We start from the raw sequence: 27,844 nt of genomic DNA on the forward strand, positions 1-27,844 counted from the left end.
TGGAACATGGCTTCTCCTCATTGTGAGGACAAGAAGGAACAAAGAGCTATGCTGCACACTGAAGTTCTGACCACTGGAAATCATGCTTGGCCTCCTTTCTTGCTTCTCAGACTTCACCAAACACTTGGCACAAATTTTCAACTCTTTTTGTACTGTAAGGGCTAGAAATCTGCTGCTTCTTTTTTGAAGAGAAAGAAACAGCTGAGATTCTCAAGAAGACTAATTTTAGCCCAGTACAAAATTCTGTGGCCATGTGCCGTGGGTGACAGTACACTAAGCCATGGCTATGAATCGTGGCTTCCCTATTCCATAGAAGTCTCATCAGAGCAGTAACGGAGCTTCAGTGAGGAAAAGAAACCCACCCACCCCAAGTTAATACAATAAATGCAGGTGTTAATCGGTCACTGCTTAATCAGCGCTCTTGCATCTCAAGTAGCAGAATCCAGAGAAGAATTTTAAAGGCTTGGCTTTAAATCTTTGTTTATGAGAGTGTCAAACGGTTCTCTTTCAGCTTTGTGTCTTTGTAAACATTTATTCCACCAAGTTCAGGATTTTCATATTGTCATCTGAACCCATGCACCAGTATGGGGCTGGGCGTGCAGAGACACAGGTGCAATAGAAGGACAAACAAGTTAATTGGGGGTCCTTGCTGGGAGGTAGATGAAGGCTGATGCGATTTCTTTCCCGCAGGTGGTTTCCTGTCTCTTGGCATTGCCCCTCAAACTTTGGAAACGTTTTGTGGGAAAAGAGCAGGAAAATCTGGTGCCGTCCGTTCAAGAGCCTGACATAGTGTATGAGCAAGGTGAGTTAAATTGGGTAGCTGGGGCAGGAAGAAAGCTGAGGGAGGATCCCAACATCTCTCCGTTCTCAAAAGGAGCAGTGTGAGGGAACAGCGCCTAATCCTGCTCTTGACCTTCCATCCACAGAACGTCTCTTCCGTCCTCTCTCTTCCCCTGAAGTCAACGCCGTGCAGATGAGCCCAGGAAGTGGCTGTCTCCCTAATAAACTCCGGGACTGCATTCTTACCACCATCCCACCTTTGTAAGTGATGTGAGCAGGAGAGGAGCTAGCAGAAAACTGGGCTGCATATGGTAATGCCATACCAGGGGGCTGCCTGTATGGCACCAGATTGCCTTAAGCAAAACCCCATGTTTTCTCTGCAGTGGGGTGATGGCAGCTAATTCCAACATAGAGGGAGGGTGTGGGGTTTCTGGCGGCCATTGGCACGCCCTCTGCCCAGGCAGACAGTGACCTATCAGGGGTCACCACCTGCACAGGAACGTTTCCACCACGAGGATCGATGGCAGATGTGCTGTACTCGCCTTGCTCTGGAGAAATAACTCAGGATAAGTCCCCGACTTTTTAAAGTTCAGCTTTGTGGGAAAGCCCCGCGATGACTGCATTGTCGTATAACTGATGTAGTGCCACTGCAGGGCTTTCAGACAGTCTAAGTAGACCCAAGGTTGTGGAATGGATTTGGTTGGGAAGGCTGATCAAACTTTTTGACGCCAAGGCTGGGTGTGTACATGCCGACCCCCACCCCCATCGCTGAGATGGGGATGTGGTACTTTATCCTGACTTGTATTTGACTGCTTAGAGGCACCGTTGCCAAGCAGGTGGTTGTGTTTGTACAGGAAATGTCCACTGATGGGCCTGCCACATCTTCTGTTTTTGTGTCCTGCCAGGAATGCCCCTCGCACCAAGAAGACCAGAAAAATCCTACCACTTCCAAAATAAGGACGCTACTCCAGCTGACACCCTTGTTCCATTTTCTACGGAGGCGTGTGCTCTCACCCCCTCGCTAAGATGCCCCAACCATGCCTTGCCCCAGGGAACCTTGTCCTTGCCACCAACAGAATTCAGGCCTGTGTTTCTTACAGTTCACAAAAGACGATGCCTTGCCTTATTTCTTGATGGGTGGCCGACACTCTGCTCTCCTTGCTATCAGCACAGCGCCTCCCTGTTCCATGGCTGGGGATTCTCAGAAGAGCAAAACCCTTGTCTTCCTTTGGGGGAATTGAGGAATTGGTGGGGATGTGGGGGCAGCCCACGCCTTTCCTTGGGACACCGGTGCAGCCGTTTACATATGAGAGCAAAGTGGGCCGGTGCCTTTTTTTGTCCATTATCTATTACACTTGTTTGGCAGAATTTGGTGGTGTCATGTGATGGTTGGGGAAAGGAAAAAAGTCATTTGCCGTAGCAGACGGCTGGTGTGTTTTTTCTTTTCTTTTCCCAATCTTGTCTCAGATTTACTAGGCAAGGAATGTTGCCCTTGAGCAGCCTTCCCAAGCAGAGTGCCCTCTAGAGCATTGGATGACCACTCCCATCAGCCCCAGCCAGCATGAGCAATGGGTAGAGATGATGGGATGTGTAGTTCAAACCATTTGGAGGACACCTGCTTGGGGAAGGCTCTCTTAAGGCACAGCTGTCTTTAAAGAAATATTTAGTAAGTGTGTGTGGGGGGGGGTTGCTTTGGAATCCCTGGGGCTTATCTGATAACTCTCATCCCCATAGCCCTCCTGGGAATATTCAAGTCTGGTGGAGGACCTGGTCCCCTCCTGATATTGTTGGACTACATCTCCCAGCATTCCTGGCTATGCTGGCTGGGGCTAATGGGAGTTGAAGTCCAACACTGGAAGGGTTCCCCGACCCCTGTTCAAGTACCTCATGCTGCTAAAGGTAATCCTGCTTCCTTATATAGTGTATATTTGTCTGTGTCTTAATATGAAACTTTATTTCCATAAACATAACATAAGAGCAACAAGAAGAGAAAGCATTCCCTTTCCTGGAGTGAGACCTTCCCTCACTATGTCTTCTGGAAAAACACTACCTATCTCTAAGCACATCCTCTGTTGTTAAGAGCAACAGATGTGCAAGAGCAAAGCTTTGGTTATTTGGCTTAATAGGGACAACCATGAAGAAAGGGTGGCATGAGCTCAGCCTTTCTTTTTTTTTAACCACCTTGTAATGATGAAGGAAAGAAATACTATAGCAATACTATTACTATACTTTAAGTAGAGTATATTGTTGCAGTAGGAGAAAATTCATTTGCTAGAACCTTTAGGGCACTATCCAATGTGACACTACTGCTAACTTAAATTACATTGGCCCCATTCAGACAACACGCTAAACCATGCTGCTTAACCACAAAATGGTTAACGGAATGCATTGCATTCCATTAACTATTTTGTGGTTAAGCAGCATGTTTAGCGTGTTGTCTGAATGGGGCCATTGTGTTTAAGGAATGGCCCTCTAGTGCAATGCCAATAGCATTAGCTGACATGACAGGTTTTCCGGGAATCCCATTAGACCAGCTATTGCTACTAGTTTTGTGCCAGAAGCCCCTTATGCAAGCACCATTTAATTTACATTCGTGCTAGTGTCTGACAGGGTGGCATCTAAAGAGTTCATAAATACTAAGTTCCCATCTCCCACATAGAAATTATAATTTAGGTTAGGTTCGGCCAATCTCACACTTTGTTGCTGGCTCAAATACAGTGAAATATCACAGAAGCAATGCAGCAGGCCAGTAAGTGCTCAATCTTGTGTTGAAGGCAGCTTTTAAGAACCTGCCTTTTAAATCTGTTCAGGGTGTGGGTTTAAATTAGGACTGATAGACCTCTGTTTAGCAGGCTCTGGCTTCTTCTGAGGGTGAAGAGCCATCTTGGTTGCCCTTTAATCCGCAGCAGTAGCCATCACCTCTAGCAAGTGCTTTTGGCTGAAGTGAGGAGGCTTTGAAGCAATTTGGGTTTTTGCATACACTCGAGACCATCTTCTCCAGTCAGCTGCAGCTTCTAATGATGGAGACAAGTGACACACGCAGCGTTGCACCAGGACTGGCTTTCTCTCTATTTGCGGCAAGGCTGCCTGTGTAACACAGTAGCAGGTTTAAGGGGTTGAATATCTATTTACAGTTCTGAAGTTCAGGTCCTTTCCCCTTAGCAGCACTTCTCCTCTCACCTTCTTCTATTTATCTTTCTGTATCACGGAGAGGTGACAGGACATAATTTGTAGTCAGAGGACCCGTGTTGCCCGTTAGGAGAAACTGTCACTTTCTTCATGGGTTGGAAATCCCCACCCCTTTCCCCCATGTGTCATAGAGGCATGAAGTGCTGGGGTTGCATCATCCGAGTGAATAGCGGTCAATACCTGCAGAGGGGAATCAACGAAGTTAACGTTACAGAGGGCAAATGAGCTTGGTCTCTTTGGAGTTGAGAAGTCAATGCCTCCTTCCACAAATTTCATGACCAGTCCTGTCCTCTGAGCTAGCAGGCTGGGGGAAGTACAGCTCTGGTGTCAACACAGGACACTCTACTGTAGTACCCTCCACTACTGGTGCCCCTTGATGTTAGAAGTATTTGCTTATCAACTAATTTGGAATGTGCCCTTTGTAACTCTGCTCTAATAAACTCTCACTGGGGAAGCAGACTCTTGATCATGTAGATGTACTAGTTTCTTCGTAGCAGTGGCTAGTATTTATCCATTACATTTTTATGTTCTTTCCCTGGGGAACTCAGTTGCATTTCAGCATAATACTGGATTGATAAGACCAAGCGATTATGGTTTTTTTTTTAAGGCACCCAATCAATCTTGGCCAACAGCAGGGATGGGGAATCTGTGACCCTCCAGCTGTTGGGACTCTGATTTCCATTATCCCTCACCATTGGCTTTGCTGACTAGGGGTGATGGGAGCTGCAGTCCATCAACACGCGGAGGGCTATGCATTCTCTACCTCTGGCCTAGAAAATAGGATGAAGTGTGGATTAATAAATGCAATGACCTCTCCATTAGAAAAAAGGCCCAATGAGTTGATTAATAAAAGCCCCCAAAATCCATATATCACTGGATTAAAACCCCTTTGGTTTGCAGTAGTGGCTTCCTATGCTACTTATAGATGAATTGGTTCCTTCAATGGATCCATTGAAGGAACCAATTCATACTGCTTACTTTGCTCATGTTACCTGGCAGGCTGCTGTTCTATCTTCTCTCTCTCCTGCCCTCGGGGCAAGATGGTTCTTAAATCACCCTGGGATTGGCAAGGAACGGAGGCGTTCTGCTGTTTGTGAGCTATATATAACAAGGGTGCTGAACCTTTTGCAGCCTGGGGGCCAAATCCAATTTCAGAGATGCTCTCAGGAGCTGCCTTCTAAGTAGTGAACAGGCCCAAAGGGGTGGGACCAAAAATACTAGCATATTTTAGTTTAAAGCTCTTGCTGCCACTAACAGCCTTAGGAGAGGGATATTGAACTTTTAGAGTAGGGGTTTAAAAAAAATCAAGCAAAAGCCAGGAAATCACCAAATGATTTCAGTTCAGAATTTTAGGACCTGGCATTACATGGTTCACTCCATCCTAAACTAGGCAGGCAGGAACCCAACCCAGTCAATCGAGTAGCAATGCTAAAAATGATTGAGCTGGAAGTAAGCAACAATGGCTCACTTGTACTTCTTGGCTGCCTTTCAATATTTGTATGGAGCGGTGGGAGGGATGTCCTAACAAAGCAGTTTGAAAGCAAGAATGGGTATAGGGGCAGGGGCCCTGCAGCCTCCAGCATGATAACTGACCATGCTGATGGGAGCTGGAGTCCAACAACTAGCCAGCCCTTGGTGTAGAGAAAGGCTCTCAAGCTAAGCTGCTCTATCCCACTTCTTTTTCCTAGAGTAACTAAGAAACCTGTATTTTCCTAGACCGATATCCCAACCTCTCCAATCCCATCCGGTCTATAAGCCCATCCATTGCAATATGGGAGGTGGGGAGGCTGTTGGAAGCAGCCACAGCCTTTGACAGAAGGGATGCTAACCTATATACATAACACACAAATCCACCCCAGCCAGCTGAGCATACAGACATGGAGCACACAGACACAGCTAGCTCTGGGAGGATGGCAGAAGTGTGAACCAGAGAGCTGACGGCACCAGGCACAGACAAGGAGGACCATTCAAACTCAAGCCCAGTGGAGTGATGCTACAAAAAGCCTTAAGTACAGGCAGCATGTGGCCAGTGATCTCCCAGTAACCACACCAGCCAAAATCCTTTCTCTTTCCTAAGTGCCGTTAGGAAACTGGGGCAGCATAAGAGGAAGGATGAGCAGCATGGTTTGCAGATGACCCAAATTTATTCAGGTGAAAATCCAAGCATCCTGCAAAGAATTCTAAAAGGTTCTCTTCAAGGAATAAAAGGAAACAAAAAGGAAAAAGAGAGGCAATGGAGGTAATGAAAAATGGCGGGGGGGGAGCCCTATGTGCTAACTCTACTGTCAGAGGCAGTATACCTAGATATACCTATTTCTGGGAGAAACGGGCAGGAGGGTGCACCTGTGCCCTGCTTGCGTGTTCCTGGTCAACCCCTGGTTGGCCAGAATGCTGGACTAGATGGGCTCTTGGTCTGATCCAGCAGGGCTCTTATGTTCTTAACAGTCTCACAATGGCATCAGAAGGAGATGCAACGTGTCATGAGCACTAGCCAAACTGCCTACGACACGGGGAAATACATTAGATGGGAGGACTCTAAACTCCAATGGCCATACTAACTGCTGAAAAATCTCATATTTTCCTCTTGAGAAAATGTTGCGGTTTGTGCTGTGTTTGCAATTAGAAATGGATCTAATGTGCAACACATCTACTAGTGCTCTACCAAAATAAATTCATGTCTCTCTCTCTCTCTCTCTCTCTCTCTCTCTCACACACACACACACACACACACACACACTGTTTTCCCAATACACTGATGTTTTCGTTTGTTGCTTGCCACAAAGCCATCCAAGTTCTTTAATCATTTCTTTCCAGGAAACAAACATCTCCATCTGTTGGTGTGTACTGTGCAAGCACCGTGGGGAAAAACACCAAGCAGATTGAGGTTGATAAGGATGCAGCTAAGTCACGAAGAGTCGGAAGCGACTGAACGAATAAACAACAACAATCCTAAAGGCTCAAGCACAGCTCTGATGCTTCTGGGTGTTTCAGGAAGTCCCTCTCTTGCCAGAAAGCCAGCAGAAGCTGGAACTCTGCCTGTGTGCATGTGCAGTGCTGGTTCCAGATTTTGAAGGGTGCTTGGGCAAGACACCCTCCACGGGCCCTCTTCCCTCAGTGAGTCTGCCTTCTCGCCCACCTTGTTACTTGCCTCTTCTCTCCCTCTTCCTCATCATTGCTACCATGTGCTTGCTTGACAGGCAGAAAGCCAGTGAGCAAGTAGGCAGTACTGCTCCTTCTTCTCGCCACCAACACCATCATCTGGGCCAGGGGAACAAGCAGGTTGCAATAAGGAGGAGCAGAAGCAACTCCAGGGGACTCTTGTCAGTGGGCCCCTGCTGAGGTCTGGGTTCTTGGCAAGGGCCCAACCATGCCTACCCTTGATGCTAGCCGTGTGTGTGTGTGTGTGTAGGCAGGCCATAAAGAAGCACTCAAAAGGCTACTACTCAAGGTCCACAATCAACAGCGTTGGCCTCCCTTTCAGACAGATAGAAATACAGACCTGGCTTGACCGGATGGACAAGGGAAGCCCAGCAGCAAGGCAAAAACGAGCAGCAGGAAAGAGGCTGGAGAGACCAAGGCCTGGGGCCTACCTGAACTGGAGAGAAGCGGAGGAAATGGAGGGTGCAAGTGGAGGAAGGATGGAGCGTCGAGCGGCTTAAGAGTTTAGGGCATCGATACCTGCAGGCGTGAGCACCAGGGCTTGGAGAATGTCAGAGAGGGACACGATCCCTCGCGGGGCGTTCTTCTCATCCACCAGAACCAGGCGATGGACCTGCCAGATGAGTGAGCCACACAGCATCATGGGGAGGATAATAATGGAACTGGCAGAGATGACTTTGTGAGATCCAGTCGGCAGAGGTGTCCCTCCAGTCTTAGAAAAACCTTGCCAATATTTCCCTTTGGCACAGTATTATTAATGAGCTAGATCCAGACTTAGTTATACTTAGAGCAGACCTACTGAAATCAATGGAATTTCAGTTAGTCATGACTAACTACTTAACTGTTACATTGATTTCAGCAAGTCTACTCCAAGTCTGGATTCAACTCACTATTGCATCATTCTGATAGTACGCATGGAGGGAGCAAGATGTTTAAGGAATACGGCATTCTGGGAAAAGTTAAGGTTAGAGAAGTAGGTGGTTAAGTACATTGAAATTTGTGATGATGCAGCAGCAGGAACAAGACCATATTCTGCCAGATACTAGTCTTGAGTAACTTTGAAAGGAGCAAAGGTGTTGCATAGGAAGAAAGCACAGAATGTCGTTTCTAAGCCAAGGTTTAGGGCCATGATGTCACACATTACAAGTTTTTAATGGATGTGCAATCATGTGGACTAGAAACATCTGTTTGCTGTAAATAATTGCCCAGAGCAAACGGGGGGGGGGGGTTCTGGATGCAAGCATCACATGGGTACAATGAAACAGGGAGCCAGGTGTTGCCAAGGTGTCCTGCTGGATGGCAGCAAACATGCTTGCTTCTGCATAACATGTGCAGTGGCTTTTCAATTACTGATTCTTCATATTAAGTTCACATCAGCAGACCAAGTTAGTTTCACTTACCTTGGGGACCTTCCTCCTGGAATACTGGCCTCTTGTGCAAGGACCCTCAGTATTCCCCCTGGGTCCCCCTTTTAAGTGGTTCATTGCCAGAAGCTTCTCCCCTGGAGATGTCCTCTATGAGGGTCCTTCGTTGAAACTGATGGAATATTCCACAAATTGCACCCCACCCCCCATTCCAGGTCCTGGCTCAAGGCATCCATCCTTCCTCACCCACCATCAGGAAGAAAGGCAATCAGACAGGGGCTGGTTGATAATCAAGGCATGCTTTTTTATCAAGATGTAAAACAGTTTCCAAGCTGAAGTATAAAAGCAAAAGGAGCAAGGTGGTTGGCAGGGGTGGGGGCATCTCCCAGTGCTGATTCTCTGGCTCACCATATATCTGGTGTGATGCCCTATAAACAAAGGCATGCTTGAAAGAGCCCTTTGACTAGCAAGCGCTATCCTTCCTTGTTCCAGCAGGACTCTTCCTATCACAACTTTGGCCAAGAAAAAAAGAAAGGCTGCCTCTGAATGTCTTCTTCTTGTCCTCCAAAGAGGAGCCCCCAATAATCCAGCACAGCTTTTTCCAACCTTGGGTCCCCAGATGATGTTGGACTACATCTCCCATCCTGGCAGGGGATGCTGGGAGTTGTGGCTTAAAAATATCTTTGGGACCCAAGGTTGGGAAAGGCTGTTATGTTTTTGCCATTTATCTTGAGGGGCTGGCCCCTTGCAGATAACAAAAACAGACCAGAGACACACAGCATTTCTACATGAGGATTTTATACCGCGTCTTTACCATGGTTTCTGCTTCCAGATTCTTTGTGGGATTAAGATCGGCTCCTTTACATGTTTTTTCCCCTGGGATTTTTCTTTCTATATGTTTCACTATACAACCACTAGATGGCACTGTGGTATAGTGGAATTGTGCATTTACATGAGACTTCTATAGCACGATTTAGAAAAAAATACTAGACTTTCCTCATTCTGAAAAAAACTACAATAACAGTTGCAAAGAGGGGGAGAGACCCTGGAGGAAGAGGATGTTATGAAAAGGAGCCACAAACTACCATGAGTGAGCAACCAAGAGCACAAAATGAAAGTCTTGAGTAGAAATGCCCATACTCTTTTTCCAGGTCTACATGCATTTTCAGCACCTGCAAACACATCCACCTGGACAATCCTTGTGCAAATGTAAACCTCCTAGGCTCGTTAGTCTCCAGCCATGAATCCCTACCATAGGAGACATATGAAGAACAGGCTAGATGGGCTTGCAAGTTACTGCCATTGGAAGACAGGCGCCAAGAGGGCAAAGTCAGTCCACGGAGAGGCTTGAGGCTGGCAGGATTACAATGTGACTTTAGGCATGGCTTGAGTCAACAGCAAGTAGACACAAAGAAGTTTAAGCTCAGCTTTAAATTTAAAGCCAGATATATTTTTTTGTGGTGGTGAGGAGCACAAGGTGTTGCCAAAGGAAAGCTATGTAGTAAAGCCTGCTATAACCTTTCCCCTCTATCTGAGCCTGCTGGCTTACCTGCTCCTTGGCGATGCGATCAATGATGGCTTCCATGGTTTCGTAAGGGTGGCATGTGAGCACCCCTTCTAGGCAGACTGAGCGTTGCTTCAGTGCTTCCCCCACACTGATGTCCAGGTTGTTGTAGGACTTCTGGGCTGCCAAGTGCTAAGGAGAGTGACCAGAGAGATGAGGAATGGGTTTGGAGCAGTGACACCGCATCATCCAGGCAGGTGACTTGGCATTATCAAGGAATGTACCCACCCTGAACCTACTTGGCTATGGTGGGAGAACTCTAGCCTTGATATACAGGTAGCTCTGATGGTTTAAAGCAAGGGCATATCTCAGGTGTCCTATACTGGTGAAATCCTCCTTGCCTGAGTCTATTTGCTAAACGTAGCACAAGTCCTAACAAGCTGCCATCAGTTTAGAAACAGAGTTGGATTCGACGTCCTCCTTTGCTTTCCACCCTACATTTAACACTGGAACAACTGTTGGACGCCCTCCCTGGAACAAGCTCACACTCACTTCCCTTTCTCTCACTCAAGCACACACACACTTGTTTGAATAATCCTCCATCTCAAAAAGTAAATACACAGCACCCCTGGGGGCAATACAGGAAAACACCCTATCTTGTTAGCTTTGATTATTTAACATGTGTCTTTCTCCCTGCCCCCTGCTCCATATTTTCAGTATCTCCATCATCTATGCAAGGGGTCCCCCTACCCTTTTGGAACCATGGGCACAATTGGGAATTTGAGAAATTGCTGTAGTTGCTAACACAAAATGTCTAATTTGGAGTATACCTTCCAGGTCTATGGATCTTTGGCTGAGTCTTACTCAGCACAAACTTTCTTTTCGTGTCTATTTGACACAGCAATTTTTCTTTAACAAGGGATTGTCTAATTCAGCTAATTGCTGGTGATGCAATATAGCTAATGCTTCTTTTAAACATATGTTTTGGCAATGTCCACAGTTGCTTCTTTTGTGGGTGAGATTATTACACAGAAAAGTTTTGTACTGGAAAACTATATTCTGAAACAGTATATTCTGAAACAGTCTGTACAGGTACAGTCTTTAGAAGAGCATGATGTTTATACTCTTTTAAATTATTTACCTGCTTCATGGAAAATAAGAAATGGTCAACATAAATGGATTCTCTGCACCCTTTTGACAGCTAAAAGACTGATATTACAACACTGGAAGGATAAACACTCACCTCCTATAATGCAATAGATTGATTGCTATAAATATTTGAATGGGTGGCATATCCACCTTCAAATGGATACTTATTTGAATATTTGGCCCACTTTTGTTAAAACCTATGTATAATTGCTGCATGTATTTCATACAAATCCATGTATGAAATCCATGTACATAAATTTTAAATTTTATTTTAAAATAAAATAATCATAATTTTGGGTGCCCACGAGCACTATGTTGGGGACCCTGTTTGTAGGAGCATTGGAGGTGCCTGTGGATGCAGCGTTGGGAACCCCTGCTCTTTGTGATGCCTTATCAGTTTCGCTCTGCTTAGATAATACTCCTATTTATCTGGTCATTTGAACTTGGGGCAGAGAGGGCGGGGCAAGGCGGGGCAGTACTTACAATCACATCAAAGCGGGAGTAAAGGCCAACTACACTCCCTGAAAAGAAAAATAAGAGAACATAGCATTATGAATGACTCCAAGTAATTAAGGGGGAGGGGAGCTATGATCCTATATATCTCTATCTATATGAATGAATTCAAACTAAGTAAGTATTCCATAGGCATTAAGGTTGTCAAAAATGATTAGCAATTTCCAAGAAAAGGGAAAAATACATTCAGAGAGCATTTTTTCATAATATATGTAATACTCAGTTTCCAGACTTGTTTTACATCCTGAAGTGTAAAAGTAGAACATATTATGCAAAGCTGTCAATTCAGCTGCTTTTCCTTTCTCCCTAGAGGTGTATTTGCAAGGTTCCTTCAAGCCCTTGGTGTGTATCTCTCCGAATGATAGGTAAGTCATTCCTAGTGCTCAGTTCACCCTTCTGTAGATGGAGGTAGGGAGGCATCCCTTCTTTATTTAGAGCAGCCTAACTCAACCTGATGCCCTCCAGCTGGGTTGGGCTACAGCTCCCATAATTGGGCTACAACTCCCACAAAAGAGGGCAGCTCTAAATGTTGTGATGAAGAGGGAATTTCACCAGGTGCTACATGCATACAAATGACACCTGCTGAAATTCCCCTTTCTACACAACTGTTAAAGATACAGGAGCCCTGTCCTCCTTTTCATATGATCACCCTACTTTAAAATTTACCATACTCTGCTTTATTAGCATTACGAAAGGCCCACCACTCTCTCTTCAACTTAAAGCTATGGAATTGGATCCAAACTAAGGCTGCAATCCTATACACATTTACCTGGGAGTAAGGTTCATTGAACTCAATGGAACTGACTTTTGAGTAGAGATGCATAAGATTATGCTGTAAGTTAGGTGACCTTAACTCCTTTTGAAATCAATGGGACAGGTTAGTCATAACTTACTTTAAGATCTATTGATTTAAATGGGAACTAAGTGGAACTTAGTCTGGATCAAATCTCATAGATAACAAAGGTTCGTTTTTAAAAGAGCTGGATGTTTGTGGGCATTTAGTCATTCATAATACATTCTTCAGCATTATTTGATGTGCTACTGTCATATGCTAATGACTAGAGAAGTAGATCATTACAGCAGGTTAAATAAGCAAGGCAGTAATGAAATATCCAGGCTTAGTAGTGGAAGCAAGTAAAGACCTATAATAGGAGTAGGTAATATGTGGCCCTCCAGATGTTTTGGCCTGATCATTTGGGAAACACCACAGAGATTTTGTGGGACTTTCAGTGGCTCCAAAGGAAGTAGGGGGAGCGTGGAGGAGAAAGCTGCTTGGCGTTGGCTGGAGCACATGAGCAGGAGGCTAGACCCAGCTGACATTGCAAAGGGAGGGAGGGGCACACCACACCAATACCTTTTTCATTGACGACAGGCAGTGCCGAGACCCTGCGGTCCACAAAAATCTCAAGGGCCGTGTAGACTGGAGCCGAGTCCTGCACCATAGCAACGTCCCGGAAGGTGCCAATGCCCAACTCCTGGATGGTTTTCTGCAGGAAGCGTGGCTTGGGAAGCATGGCTCCCTGCAGGGAAAGAGGAGAGGAGAAGATTGCTGTGGGAGTTGGCCAGTGGAGGGACACAAGGGCTTAAAGAGGTATGAAGCAAAAGCAGGCCAAAACAGGGGCACAGTGTGGCATTCCCTCTGACCCCAAGGTCTCCAAGCACTTGTCTCTTTCTCCTAAAGTAGGGTATTGAAGCTCTTTCAGCCCAAGCACCAAATTCCATTTTGCAGAAGCTCTCGGGGACCGCAGTCCAGTGGCAGGCTGTGGCAAAGACAAAAGGGGTGTAGAAACAAAGTCCCACCATAATTTAGCTTAAAAATATAAGGAGAGTCATGCTGGATCAGACCATGGGTCCATCCAGTCCACCACTCTGTTCACACAATGGTCAATCAGCTGTCAACCAAGAACCCACAAGCAGGACATGATGCAACTATCAGCACCCTCCCACCCATGTTCCCCAACAACTAGTGCACACAGGCACTTAGCCATCAGGACTAATAGCCATCGATAGCCTTCCCCCCTCCAGGAACTTAATGCCACTAACTAAGCTTTGGGAGAGGCACTTCAACCTTTGGGAATGGGGGAAGTACTTACAAAGATATGCAGAAACTTGAGGATACGTTTGTGCGTCAGGATGTGTAGGACATTGCCCGAGATGGGCTCAATAACAGGCAGACGGTGAATCTTGTTCTTAATCAAGGAATAAACAGCATTGAAGAGACTAGAGAAGGGAGACACAAAAGGCCCGTGTGATATGCCTTGGGATTGGCTAGGTGACTGCCCCAGGCCAACAGGTGAAGCGTTTTCTGGCAAGGAGTCAAGTTCCACCCTTTTTTGCCCCACATACAGCTATTAAAGGCACAAAGCCTCTCTCCATATATAGGTGGCAACCCTAGCAATAGGACATTTTTGTTCTCACCATAGGGGAAGGATCTAGTGTCGCTCAGAAGGGCCACAGAAATGGGAGCTTTTGTTTCGATCCCATGCTCTGTGCCTGTTCCTTTAAGGCATCCTTGCCTCTCCTTCATCAGCCAGATGTCACTCTTCAGTCCTCAAGCCTTTCCCAGCTCCTCTTTCAAAACCAGGGGATGAGATGGATCTGGCAATGTATATATGGTATAATGGGGCTGCTTGCAATGGCTAACCCAAGAGGACAGGTTGGGGGTTGGTGCCCTCCAGCTTGGTTGGAACACCCAGCTGGCTGGGAATTATGGGAGTTGTAGCCCAACCCAGTTGGAGGGCAACAGGTTGAGTTAGGCTGCTCTAAATAAAGAAGGGATGTCTCCCCATTCCTACCTCCATCTACAGAAGGGTGAGCTGAGCGCCAGGAATGACTTACCTATCATTCGGAGAGATGCACACCAAGGGCTTGAAGGAACCTTGCAAATAAACCTCTAGGGAGAAAGGAAAGGCAGCTGAATAGTATATTACCTTGGTAGGATGGGAGAACACCTGCCCTGCGGGGGTTGAGTAAAGAGCTACTGTCCGGGAAAACGAACTTGGCAGAAGTGGTTAGTTGGATTTCCAACCAAATTAGAAGGAAGATTAATTGCTCCAAATTCAGCATAAAATGCTTTTGGGTTACTGTAGGACAGCCAGTCCCCAACTTGGTGCCCTCCAGATGTGTGGGACTACTGCACCCATCATTCCCAGGCAATCCATCTGGAGGACCCCATTTTGGGGAGGCTGTTTTATCATATATAGTCTAGATAGACAGACAGATACAGTATATATAATATGGGTCATCTCGCCCATAACATGTGTACTGAAAACATCTGGGAAATTGGTGCAGGCATGGTAGAAGCCTGTGTTGGTGGTGATTCAATTTGTATCACTTTGAGCAGAGGCAAATGTCCCTGCTATAATACAAAAAACACAGACCACAACCCTCTACTCTCCCCATTGCGATCCTGCATATATGAACTTGAGGTAATATAATCCGTCCAGCAGGTATCATCTGTTACATTGTACTTCTTTCCTCAAACTATGTTATCCTGCCTTGAAAAAATAAAGAGAGAAGAGGGAAGAGAAGGGGGGAAGGAAAATACTCCATTGGAAGCTTTCTCCAAAGTTCAAATCAATTCTGCTTCTACTTTGCTTTAGATGCTGGCTGATCCATATATATACCTATTTAAAATGCCACCTTAAAGAAGAAATAGTTCCTTAGGAAGCTGTTTAAACTGACTTAGACCCTTGGTCCTTCTAACCCAGTATTGTTGACACTGACTGACAGCAATTTATATGTTGTAGAATTTGTATGTTACTTTCATTAGGTATTGAGCTTCTGTATAGGACATTTTATTGTAGGTGTTCCATAAAAATATCAGTTATAGACTAAGACTTATAATTAGAGAATTCCTTTGTTTCTCCAGGGATTTTTATTTATTATTATGTATTTTCATCTTTTTGTCTGTATTTTGTTAACCTTATTTCAATATAATGATGAAAGAGAATGGCTTCATCTACACTGTAGCAGAACATTCTTTCGATTATCTTAATTGATAAGGATAGTGGCAGACAAGCAGCATATGTCCAAGTACCACTTCCAGGAACAGACCAGGTTACAATAGTAGAAGTATATGAACAACAAGAAAGAAGAAAACGTAGGCCATCTTCTGGAAGAGCTCATAAGAACACGCACAAACCAAAACACAGCAAAATAGCCTGTTGTTGTTGTTTATTCGTTCAGTCGCTTCCGACTCTTTGTGACTTCATGGACCAGCCCACACCAGAGCTTTCTGTCGGCCGTTGCCACCCCCAGCTCCCCCAAGGTCAAGTCTGTCACCTCCAGAATATCATCCATCCATCTTGCCCTTGGTCGGCCCCTCTTCCTTTTGCCTTCCACTTTCCCTAGCATCAGCCTCTTCTCCAGGGTATCCTGTCTTCTCATTATGTGGCCAAAGTACTTCAGTTTTGCCTTTAATACCATTCCCTCAAGTGAGCAGTCGGGCTTTATTTCCTGGAGTATGGACTGGTTTGATCTTCTTGCAGTCCAAGGCACTCTCAGAATTTCCCTCCAACACCACAGTTCAAAAGCATCTATCTTCCTTCGCTCAGCTTTCCTTATGGTCCAGCTCTCGCAGCCATAGGTTACTACGGGGACTACCATTGCTTTAACTATGCGGACCTTTGTTGTCAGTGTGGTGTCTCTGCTCTTAACTATTTTATCAAGATTTGTCATTGCTCTCCTCCCAAGAAGTAAACGTCTTCTGATTTCCTGGCTGCAGTTAGCGTCTGCAGTAATCTTTGCGCCCAGAAATACAAAGTCTGTCACTGCCTCCATGTTTTCTCCCTCTATTTGCCAGTTATCAATGAAGCTGGTTGCCATAATCTTGGTTTTTTTGAGGTTTAACTGCAACCCAGCTTTTGCACTTTCTTCTTTCACTGTAACCTAAATCCTTTGACTAGATCTAGAGAGAGAATATCAGGTAATTAAGGACTTTTAATGTTAAAGGAGGAAGAGTTTTAATCCAGGCCAAACATAGGCAGACAAATACACGCACGCACACATAGAGGGTGCAATTCATCATCCACTGATGCCAATCAGTTTTAATTAAGTTGAATCGCTTCCATGCATACACCGCTCTCCTTAGTGGTACCCTCCTCACCTCGCCATGTTTCAATTTTGTGTTCCTCGATCTCGTATATCTGAACCTGAAAGGGCACAAAATCATAGCGGTGAGTGGAGAGAGACATTGTCACTGGCCACCTAAAACAGGGCAAGATCATGAGCTTAGTGTGGGTTATGTTTATTTATTGCATTTCTATACTGCGCAATAGCCAAACCTTACTGGGCAATTCACACAAAAAAATGTATTAACTGAAGGAGTTGGGTATAATTAGCCTGGAGAAGACACTATTACAAGGAAATATGACAGCCATCTTGACTGGGCTCTTGGAATCCCAGAGTACCCACATCTGCAACTTCAGACTTCCCCAACCTGGCACCCTCCAGATGTTGAAGACTTCAACTCCCATCAGCCCCAGCCAACATGGCAAATGGTCAGCAATGCTGAGAGCTGTGTACAAAACATCTGAAAGGCACCAGGGTGGGAAAGGCTGTGCTACTCAGACTAAAGTGGTCCTCTGCCTTTGCTGTCCCACTCCTTTCCTCCCCACTCCTCTCTCCATCCCACTGTGAATATTTTAGGATGGAGATGCTGGAAGCTGGCTTGCGCTGGATCTGAGAAGGGGGCTGACGTGTGGGAAAACTCACCAGAGGGGATCGGTAGTAGCGATGTAGGATGTTAATGAAGTCAGTGATTGTCAGCATACCTGCAGAAAGAGGGAGAAAGAGAATGCACAGGAAGGTAGCTGGAAGAGCTGAAGCAATAGACATCAAGGGACTAAATCAGAAGTGCACAACTTTTGCTGCCCTATCAGCCGCCCACATCCAATGTCAGCTGGGGGGCACAAACACACTGGGAATAGGGTGGGCTCAGGACATATACACACACACACACATAGTGACCCTGATATGTATGTATGTATGTATGTGTGTGTGTAGAGAGAGAGAGAGGGATTCAGTGCAAGGGAGTCACAGGGGCTGCATAAAAGGCATGGAGGGAACATGTGGTCCACAGGTAGTGCACCCTGATGGAAATTGGAGCAAGCAAGCTTCAGTTCACAGGGAAACAAAGCCAGACCCAGGCTGTTGAATGTCTTTTCTGATTAAGTCATGCTCAGAATCCTTGCATACGGCAAACCCTACCTTTTTAGTCATAAAGCTTGAGTGGCCAGATGTCTCACAAGGCCACAATTCACACTGTCCCATGCCCAACCGCTGCTGCCCTCTTGAGACCCTTCCATTGCCTCACTTACCCACAAAGCACTGCTGCTTGCTGTCCCAGAGAGGGGCGGCTCGCACCCCATTGGCCACCAGGGCCAAGAAGGCCTTCTTAATCTGCGGACAGAGAAAAGAAGGAGTTGGCCAATCTGGTAGCTGTTGTTTGCCAGAGCCATTTATCCACAGGGGTGGGAATAGCTACATCCAGCACAGCAGGCTGGGTAGGGAAGAATAAAAAATATAGTTTTCCACTGGACTATCCTCCACTCAGACTTCAGCTCTGTCCAGCAATTATTTTATCCTCTCTGGTTAACCTTAATATTATTAGACATTGCTGGTGGATCTGGGAGGCAAAAATCTTACAAGTCTTCCCGGCTGCCTATAAGCTACTGGGCAAGATTCAAGGTGTTGTTAACCTACAAAGCCCTAAACAACTTGGGAACAGCGTTACCTCACCCCTTATGTCCCTTCCAACGTTCGCAGTCATCAGAGGGCGCCCTTCTGCTGCTGAGGTTTACCTCAGGACCACTTGCAGTATAGCATTTAGCGTTTCAGCACCCACCCTCTGGGACACTTCACCAATTGAGATTAGACAGCCCCCCACATTTATAACATTCAGACTCCTTCTTCAAACGCATCTCTTCACACAGGCTTTTCCTGAAATGTGACCCAAATGCAGTTTCTAGCACACAGTATAGAGTGTGCAGTTTTAGTGCCAATTAATTTGTAGTGTGGTATTTTTATATTTATGGCTGTTTTCATGCATTGTGTTTTATGTTCATCGCTTCAATACTTTGGTGGAAAGCGGTATATACAGCTGAATAAATAAAATAAAGTCTTTCCCACCAAATGACAATGGGTTTCCTTGCTTCTTATTTTGCTCTCTTCCCATCAGCCTACTGCAAGGGGATAGAACCACAACCCCCTGGGGTCAAATCCAGCCTGGTCAGGTACCCCAAATGGCCATGCCCCCTTCCCCTGCCCCCTTGTTCCCAAACTACCAGTTTTCTTTGTGCAGTCTCCACACATACACATTCTAAGAGATTGAAATGTCTCTAAGGCTTAGCTACAGGCAGTAAAAGGCTTTAAACTAAAATATGCTTATTTTGGAATGTGGACCATTGGAATGTGGACCCTGAGAGCTTCCCCAAAATTTAATTTGGCACTTAGGCTGAAAGGGGCTCCCCACTGTTGCTCTACTGCTTCTGAATGATCAGCGCTAGGAATGTGATAAGCCACACAGCAAATGTGGGGTGGGGGGGAGAGAAATGGAACTGTGGCAGGAGGGGTAACCTGAAGAAATGGATAGAAATGCTACATCCCAACTGAGACCTGCTGTCAATTTAAGGTCTCCTTGCAAGGAAAAGCAGTGCAAATTTAGGTTCCCATGTTCCAGCCCTGCTGCGGCTTAGCAGCTTTTTCTCCCATCCCTCTCTGCTGTAGCATAAAGAGAAGTCCCTAACAGATTGGGGAAATCCCTATCATTATGAGTTGAGTGCATATGGAGGCTAGACTGATGTAATGATTCCTGGGGATACCCTTCTGTAGAATTCCTGCCAGTGACTATGTGACAAAGCCCTATATCTAGATTAACAGTGCCCCCAAAATGTCTCTTAAATTGGCACTATCCCAGAAAGGATGGATAGGTTTATCTCAGCTTTTTGTTCCCCAATCCAAAATGTTAATTTTTAAAAATACGTATGTAAAATAAACCATTTGGTTCAAAGCGTTTGGCTTTTTTGAGATGTATATTTAAGGTCATTATGAAGATGCATCTAGGCATTAAGTAATTTTCTGATTTGCTGACTAGACCACTGACAACTGAAATGGAAGATATAGCACTATTGAATAAAACAACTGTGTCTGCTAATGGGCTAGCTTTTACTGAACTCAGATTCTCACTAAAGTGAGTTTATTCACTCCAATTTGGCTTCCTAACACTTTCCAATGAAAAGGCCAGGGTCCTCTCTCTCTCTCTCTCTCTCTCAGACCATCCTCTCTGCAAGGATCTTTGCACATGCCCTGAAACCTGATACTCTATTCATGTAGGTAGCATGTAACTAGCTAAGTCAAATTGACCTTATCAATTTTATTTGGAATTCTCTGTCTGTGGCTATATCCTTGGTTGTTCCCCCCCCCTTCCACTCCCCCAAATAAACTCCATTTTTACATTTATACGTTTGGCTGTGTTGTTTTAAAAGGGAATTTCTCACAAAAAGCCCGTCCCCATGCAAAGGATTCCATGGTTACAAAGCTATTGCTCATGCTTTTAGGATTTTCACAAGATTTTTGTTAAGTTCTGCATCTTGCAGGCTTTGGGCACAAAAGCCCAAAGCATCTCTCTTTCTTCTAGAATTGGACTGAAGGGAGGAGACCTTGGCAATAGGGCTCAGAGACTCCCTGAGCATCTGGACAGACAAAGGTGTGACAGGAAGTTCAGCCTGAGTGGTGGCAGCCTATTCATAATTATTTTTGAGGGGAACCCTTGTTAAAAAAGGGGTGGGGTCAACCAGGAGGGAACTTTATCCTTCCTTCTCAGATCTCTAACAGAGGGTCAGGCCACACAGTCAGGGGTGGAGGGTACATTTTGTTCTCACTCTAACCATGTTCCCCAAGTACAATGCTTTACTTTTCACAGAGGAGTGAAAAGAGGGTTACGATCAGGATGGGCGCTAACCTACTTCCTGATGCCCCTGGCAATCTTAGAGCTCCATCAGATGAGCATTTTATTGCATGCTCACTACCGGGCACCCACGGATTTTCACGGGTCTCTCTCACAACGTCATCTGCCTCCCATGCACCTCCCACCCCTTCTAGCCTTCTTTGCACGACAAAACCACACTCCAGTAAGTCTGACTTATTTTTAAAGACAGAAGTTGCTATGTGCAGGAGAAGCAGTAGGATCAAAACAGCCCACTGAATGGGCCACATGCAAGTTGTTGACTTCCTTTTTCAAAAGAGGAAGTAAGGAGGGACAAACGTGCGGGCACATAAGCAAATGTGAATTCCCCGTGTGATGACGCTTAGTCATTGACAATCAAACCTTTGCTCTGTCCTTCACCTGCACAATCCCATCCTGTGTTCTGTTTATTGGTCATGAGAGAGAGAGAGAGAGAGAGAGAGAGAGAGAGAGAGAGAGAGAGAGAGAGAGAACGAACAAACCCAATAGCTCTGATAGAAGCACTGCAAGGGAGGGAGCAAAGCTGTTCACTCGGATCATTCACACCACTGTCCTGTTGTAATTGGATGTCTCAGAAGAATTGCTAAGAAACAGAGCCTCCAGCAGATCCAGACTGGAACAATCAGATTCCCCTCCTCACCTTCCCCACTTGGCCCCCAACAATACATCCCTCTCACCTGCAAGGTGGTTTCAAATACTACCAGTTTGGAACTGGTGGGAATGGCATCGTAACAGCGGTGGCTCCGCATGAAATGCATGTAGGTCTCGGCATCAGGGCCCAGGAGATCAGTGTCAGGACCAAACCCAAGGATTTCACAGTCGAGAGAAATGATGTCACTGTCGCCTTCCTTGCTACCTTGTTCGAGCCTGGCCACCCCCAATGCAGCCACAGACCCCTCGGCATCTGGAATGGTGCTTCCTTTGCTACGCTGGCCTGCATCTTCAGCATTCTGCATGGCTGCTGCGGCATCCCAGCCCTCACTCCCGTCTCTTGGAATGGCGCCCTTGCCCCCCAGCCTCGCTCGCCTGCTCTCCGTAGCCATGGCCTGTGGCCCACTAGTGTCAGCTCCATCCAACTCTTTGGCCTCGGAATTTCCAGTCTTAACATCCGGTTGTGTAGCAACGGCATCCACAGCTGTTACTCTGCCCTCCTGATTTGCATTCTTGGCATTCAGCACAACAGCTTCAGGATCCCAGGACATGGTCCCGCCATCTGCCATCATATTCATCATGTCCAGCTCTGCACCTTTGCCATCTGCAGCCAGGTCTTTGGCCTCCCGCACCACAACATTGGCTTCCAGAGCAGATTCCTTAACGTCCAGAGACAGGATGGGGCCTGGTAGATAAGGGGAAGCATTGGAAATCCAGACATCCAAAGCTTCTCAGTAGGTGAAACATTTAAGTAACCTTGGCCCTTTGGGCTGACACAACTTCCCCTCCTCCAGCCTAGGCCCAATGAAATGGTGTCGACTCACAAAGTGCAGGCACACACATGCTGGGCTGAACAACCCATGCAAGGCCAGCCAACGACATTTTGCTGCCTGAGGCAGACAGCAAATAGCACCCCCATCCACCCAAGTTCCTTGCATCCAAAGCCAGCCAAGATATTTTTGTATATGAGTTAGAACATCCCATAAGCACCTCTCCCCATCCCTGGCAGTAGAAATACAACAATAATAAAGTAAATAACTAACAATTTGCTGCCCTTAAGACAACTAAAATCTGCTGTCTGAGGTGACTGCCTCTCTCTGCCTCATAGTAGGGCCGGCCCTGAACCTATGACTTGCAGGAAGTACACTGACCACCAGTCACTTATCAACTCCACCCCACCCTGCCCTGCATAACAGAACACACACCCAGTTAGTTTGTTTACATCTTTTGACAAACCATAGGACACACACACCCTGACTTCAGTTAAAGGTGATCTGTAGGCATTCTCCAATTTTAACAGGGTCCCAAACTGAACAGATGGAAGGTCCCTTACAAAATGTATAGTGGAAGGAAGGCGTGGGGGCTAACTACTTCCTCTAAAAGCATAGAAACAGCCAACAGGCGGGCTGCATTTTTATAAACACATTTATGTGGCACTTGAATTGCTTTATAACCTTTATTGAGCGCCCTCACAACAACCCTGTGAGGTAGGTTATCATTATTTCCATTTGACAGCTGGAAAACAAAGGCTGGAAGATATTGGGCTTCCCCAAGGCCACCCAAGGAATCTAGAAGTGAGCCTGAATTTTGGACTCAGATCTCCCAGGTCCAATTCTCTATTCACTGCATCAGATGGCATTACATTGGGTTTCACAGGTACCAGCAGAACAAGAGTCCCCTAAACTGGAATACCAAGACAATGAGACATTGGCCCTTTTCAGAAGACACCTTAAACCACGGTGGTGAAGGCTTTTTTTGTTAACAAAAAGCCTTAACCACCATGGTTTAAGGTGTCTTCTGAACAGGGCCACTGAGGGAAAGTTGTATCTTGGTACACCGGAGAGTTCCCAAGGCTAGGATAATGGGGAAGGAATCAATTACCCGGAAGGCCATAATCTTACCTAAATGGAGCTGGTGTCAAAGCCATTAAGGGAGTACATAATGTCCTAGATTGTGTATGTACTAAATCATGCTGTTATTGATTAGCAGGTTTAGAAGACACCCAAACAGGCAGTTAGTATCCAAAGCTGTTTCCTGGCAGAGATGACAGGTGCTAGATGGCTGGCAGGCAGTGATGACTGGACTTGGGAAAGGTCACTCCACCAATGGCAGGCAAAACCAGTGTGTTACCCACCTGCTTCCTGAAGCTGGAGGCCATTGCTCAGTGGTGGTGCCTGGGAGTGGAGGAGAAATTGAGAGCATTAAAGGAGGCAGAGCGGGTGCTACAACTCCGGAGCATACACTCTGGAAGTCGCATGATGAAAGGGCGCACTCAACCCTAGGCCCACAATCCCAAACTGTCTTCCTTCTCAGTGAAACTCTGTCAAAGGAAGTAAGGCGGGTGGCAACAAGGAGCTGGCTCCTTAGGTTCATCTGACATCTACATTGTAGATGGTGAAGACCTTTCTATTTTCCATGCATTTTACCATCTTAGTCATTTAGCTCTGCTGTAGTTTAACTTTGTGTTTTAAACCTCTGCATTACTGGTCAGTTTTATTCTGAGTGTATTTTATATTGTGGTTTTAAGCTTCCATGTTTTATATTTTATGCTGTACCATATGGTTTTAATTTTTTTGCGAATCACCCAGAGAGCCTTGGCCATTAAATTAAATTCAGATTAAATGCTGGGGAGATTTAAAAGCCAACTATAGCTTCCTTCTGCAAGCAGGGGCCATTCAAGTATGGTATTTCCTCTAACCCAACATGGCTGCAGTTTCTCTCCTTCCTATCGCTACAGCTCTAAAATGTTCCTTGCAAACAACTTTGTTCATATTACATGTGGAGGAGGAAAGCTTATGATTTAGGGCACAATCCCATGCATTTTTAGACTGAAAAAGTGCTACCATTCCCAGCATCCCCCCCCCAGGGAATGCTGGGAGTTGTAGGGTTCTTTTCTGGCGGAACATTCATAGGATTGCACCGTATATCTTGGGTAGGTTAATCATGTGTTCTCCTTATTTTTTACATAGTGGGGGAGGGTGAATTAGTTAGGCAATAGCATATGAGGAGTTGAGAAACAAGAGTACTGGGAAAGGAGACAGGCCCTCCAGGCCTTTTACATCCCAACAATCATGCCTGTGGCTCCTCCAGTTGGCACTCAAAGGTTGCAGCTGTAAGGAACCTGCAGTTATGCACTATTCCAGCCTTCCCCAATGTGGCACCGTCAAGATGGTTTAGACTTCATCTTCCATCAAACCCAGCCAGCAGGGGCCAAATCCCAGGGAGTTGTAATCCAAAACATCTGGAGAGCAGCAGGTTGGGGAAGGCTGAACTATACTGTTAACATGGAATGGGGTGGGGGAGGACACAAGAACCATCCCATAAAACAAGAGAGATGGGAAAGCTGTCATTGAGAACTGGTGTGACCTAGTGGTTAGAGTACTGCACTAGGACTCGGGAGGCCTGGGTTCTAGCCCCACTTGACCATGAAGCTCCCTGGGTGACTTTGGGCTAACTCTCAGCCTAACCTACCTTGGGCTTTATGGAGAACAGACAGGATATAAATGTAACAGGCAAACAAATAAGTAAATGTTGTTTATTCAATGCCACACTCAATCACAGACAGTGCATAAAAGACAACACATTCCATCATGATGCACAGAAACCCAAATAAGAGCAGAGGAACACAGCAACGACTCTAGGGATCAAACCCCAAATAGAGATGTGAACCTAGCACACATGTAAACAAAAGCCTATATTTTCTCTTATCTAGACAGATTCCTGAAGAGTAGACACAATCTCCATCACTACTCATTCCCCTCATTCTTTTCGCACCTACACACCAGGGAATGGCTACTTGGCTCAAGTCGGTACTTGGTCCACGTCTTCCTGTCTCAACTGATGGAAAGCGGAAAGATGCCAGTTGGCAAATATAAACAATAGTATTAATCAAGGCCCTTGCCTTTGAGCAATGACAGCTGCAAGATGGCAAGAGAGCTAAATAGGAATGGAATTCAGGTGCTACATGGCTGCAACATTTGGTTGGTAAACTGATCAATTAAAAAAAGTCATCAATTTAAAAAGTCTTTCCAAGAAAGCACTTTTTTTTAATCAATCATTACTAAAACAAGTACTTATAAAACTAAGATTTAAAAAATTGAGTGTCCTAGTTAGAACCCAAACTGAAGAGTTAAGAAGAAGCAGGACTGCACAATGCTGAAATTGCTCACTAATTCCCAGTTCCTTGTTTGCACGAAACTTCGAAAAAGAGATCAATGGCAAATAAGGAACTGCGAACTAGTGACCAACTGCAGCAACATCAGGGTTGCCAAACAAGGGCTTTGTTTTGAATTCCAGCAAGGGTGGAGAGAAGGTTATTTTTGAGTCAGAACTCCTAGACTGAAATGGGAGAGATAAGAGGCATTAGATGCCAGGAATCCTGATTTCTGTTCTCTGTCCTGCTCCTTGGTGCTCTTAATACTAAAAGGGGATCTCCCAATTGCTCGGCATCTTCCATCTGCCTGACCCAATCCAGTTTCTATCGCCTAGGTGTGCATTCAATCAGAATGTCTCCCTTCGACCCCATGCCCTTTGGATGCTTTGGGCTACAATTCTCATCATCCCTGACTATGCTGGCTGGGGCTGATGAAGGCCGTATTCCCAAACATCTGGAGAGCATCAGGTTACCTCTCCAGAAAATGTAAGCTTATCCCAAGCGGGCGAGAAAAGAAGCATAGGAGAAAAGAGAAGCCAGCAAAGAAGAAGCGTGAGGCACGCAGACTGTAACAGGAAAAATGCGAGGGGCCAACCACGAATGGAAGTCACACCTCGAGGGTGGGTGGCGGGGGAGAGCCAGACAGCCCTCTGCACTCGCTCAACAGCTCTCCTGCTTATGTTCCAGGGCTAGGCTCTGAGACCGGTGTTGGGGCTCAAGCCCCGGATCAATTAAACCCCTCCTGGCCTCCACTCTCCAGGCGACTGGCAGCAGGAAGTGGTTGTGGCGTTGTTTGCGGCAGGAAGTGCTCTGCGAGCGCCCTGGGCCGGCGGGAAGGTGCCAGCTTGGCGCCGCTGCTGCGATTCCCTTTGTCTGGGCGACTGTTTTTTTGCCACCCCGCTCCGCGCCTTACCTGCTCCAGGGCTGGTGTCGGCGGTGCCGCCACCCGCTCCATGCCGGGCCAGCTTCTATTTAGGGCGACTGGCCGAGGAGCTTGAGTGTCAGGCTGGAGCGGCGGGCTTGGCAACACACACACGCACACCACGGGGAGGGAGAGAGGGAGAAGGAGAGGGAGGGTCCGGCCGGCCGGCCCTCATCGGATGCCCGCCACTGTCCGCAGCATTTCGCGAAGGCTCTTCCGCTGGCGAGGGCAGTTTTCGGGCTCAGAGCAATGCAGGGCTGTCTCTCAGGTCTTGCTCCGCGCACACCGGCCGCCGTGATGCTGCAGGAGAAAGGCGCGCCGAGGCCCAGCCAGCTGCTCCACCCTTCCCCAAACGGCGAGCCGAGGTGCCAGCAGGACTGAGCTCCGAGCCGGCAGAGACGAGATCGACGGTTGCCGCTTTTCTCTCTTCTCACCTCGCTTTCTTGTTTTAAAGGCTCCGGTCCCTTTAAGAACAGCGTGTTAGGCAGACATTCCACAAGGGATGCCGCACTCGCCCACATGGGGCGCCGATGGGAAAGCAATGCAACTTGACCTGTTGCATTATTTAAAAACAAACACCAACACCAAAACATCTTGCAATAGCCAGTGGTTTTACAAAATATCCAAGGCATAGATAAAAGATACAAATTGTAATCTTACTGGCCACTCCCCCTTAGTCCGTTTCTCTTCAGCATACCCACACATCCATCTCCATTCCACATAATACCCCCAGTTTATTCTCAATATTAGTTTATCTGCACCAGAATGGAGGCCATATATTACTCAAAGGGCTTGTCTCTCTCTTTTATAAGTCATCTGCTGCTAAACAACAAAGTTCATCATTAACCTCTGATGCAGTAATTGTTTTCCAATGTCTAAGAATTTCCTTGGCTATTAAATTTCTGTAGAACAAAGCTGCTTGTGGATCAGTGTCCCTATTTTTATAACTTTAAAAAGCATGAAGAAATGTAAAGGTGTACACAGTATTAAGAACTAGATGTTGGCCTCGGAATGGGAAGACCCATGTTCAAATCCCACTGGGTGATCTTAGGTTAATTACTCTTTCAGTCTAACCCAGGTCACAGGGTGGTTGTGAGGATAAAGAGGGGGGAGAGAATTATGTGCTACCTTGAGCTCCATGAAACAAAGGGGGAATACAAATGTAATGAATAAAACTTGTTGCACTTCTGCCTTTTTGCTCTAGCACAGGACTCTAACGAGTAGCTTCCCCAGTACCAGACCCACCCAGGGACTGAGGAAGCATTCTAAATAAAGAGTACCTTCTTGCACAGGAAAGTACTTATCTCAACACAAAAACCAACCATGTACAACACATGCTGATTTTTTCCACGCACAAAACATGGGCTGAATTCCACTGATCAGCGTTGGCCAACTTGAATTCTTGAGAGTAACTGTGGTTTTCTAATCTGCAGGTCATAGATGCAGAGTGAATCGTCCTCGGTTCTCAGGCTCCACCACAAGGTCAGCATCACAC

The 27,844-nt window shown here is 46.1% G+C and overlaps 2 protein-coding genes across 6 annotated transcripts in view; one reads left to right on the forward strand and one right to left on the reverse strand.

Moving 5' to 3' along the window:
* LOC134392440 (rac GTPase-activating protein 1-like) overlaps positions 1 to 7,471 on the forward strand; it is a 27,281-nt gene extending 19,810 nt beyond the window's left edge. For 2 of the 5 annotated variants that reach the window (XR_010025044.1, XR_010025045.1), the window contains exons 14-17: positions 691 to 802; positions 927 to 1,041; positions 6,784 to 7,372; positions 7,405 to 7,471. Coding sequence is in view for 3 of the 5 variants with exons in the window: in XM_063116774.1 (XP_062972844.1) it covers positions 691 to 802; positions 927 to 1,041; positions 6,784 to 6,898 (342 nt within the window). In the remaining 2 variants the exon portion in view is untranslated. Of the gene's footprint in view, positions 1 to 690; positions 803 to 926; positions 1,042 to 1,685; positions 2,987 to 6,783 lie in introns of those variants that run through there. The other 3 variants (XM_063116775.1, XM_063116776.1, XM_063116774.1) reach the window with 2 other exon arrangements.
* PRKAG3 (protein kinase AMP-activated non-catalytic subunit gamma 3) lies at positions 3,236 to 26,452 on the reverse strand. The gene is made up of 13 exons (XM_063116778.1): positions 26,341 to 26,452; positions 23,409 to 23,448; positions 21,301 to 21,959; positions 17,979 to 18,060; positions 17,374 to 17,432; positions 16,766 to 16,811; positions 14,497 to 14,551; positions 13,752 to 13,878; positions 13,013 to 13,178; positions 11,629 to 11,666; positions 10,042 to 10,188; positions 7,648 to 7,741; positions 3,236 to 4,149 (listed from the first exon to the last, which is right to left on the reverse strand). Exons 1-13 carry the CDS (start codon positions 26,380 to 26,382, stop codon positions 4,124 to 4,126), a joined length of 1,581 nt encoding a protein of 526 aa, XP_062972848.1. The 5' UTR covers positions 26,383 to 26,452; the 3' UTR covers positions 3,236 to 4,123.
* Between the last annotated feature and the right edge of the window lie 1,392 nt (positions 26,453 to 27,844).

This window comes from Elgaria multicarinata, chromosome 2 (genome assembly GCF_023053635.1).
Source record: "Elgaria multicarinata webbii isolate HBS135686 ecotype San Diego chromosome 2, rElgMul1.1.pri, whole genome shotgun sequence".
In the NCBI taxonomy this organism is placed as follows: domain Eukaryota; kingdom Metazoa; phylum Chordata; class Lepidosauria; order Squamata; family Anguidae; genus Elgaria; species Elgaria multicarinata.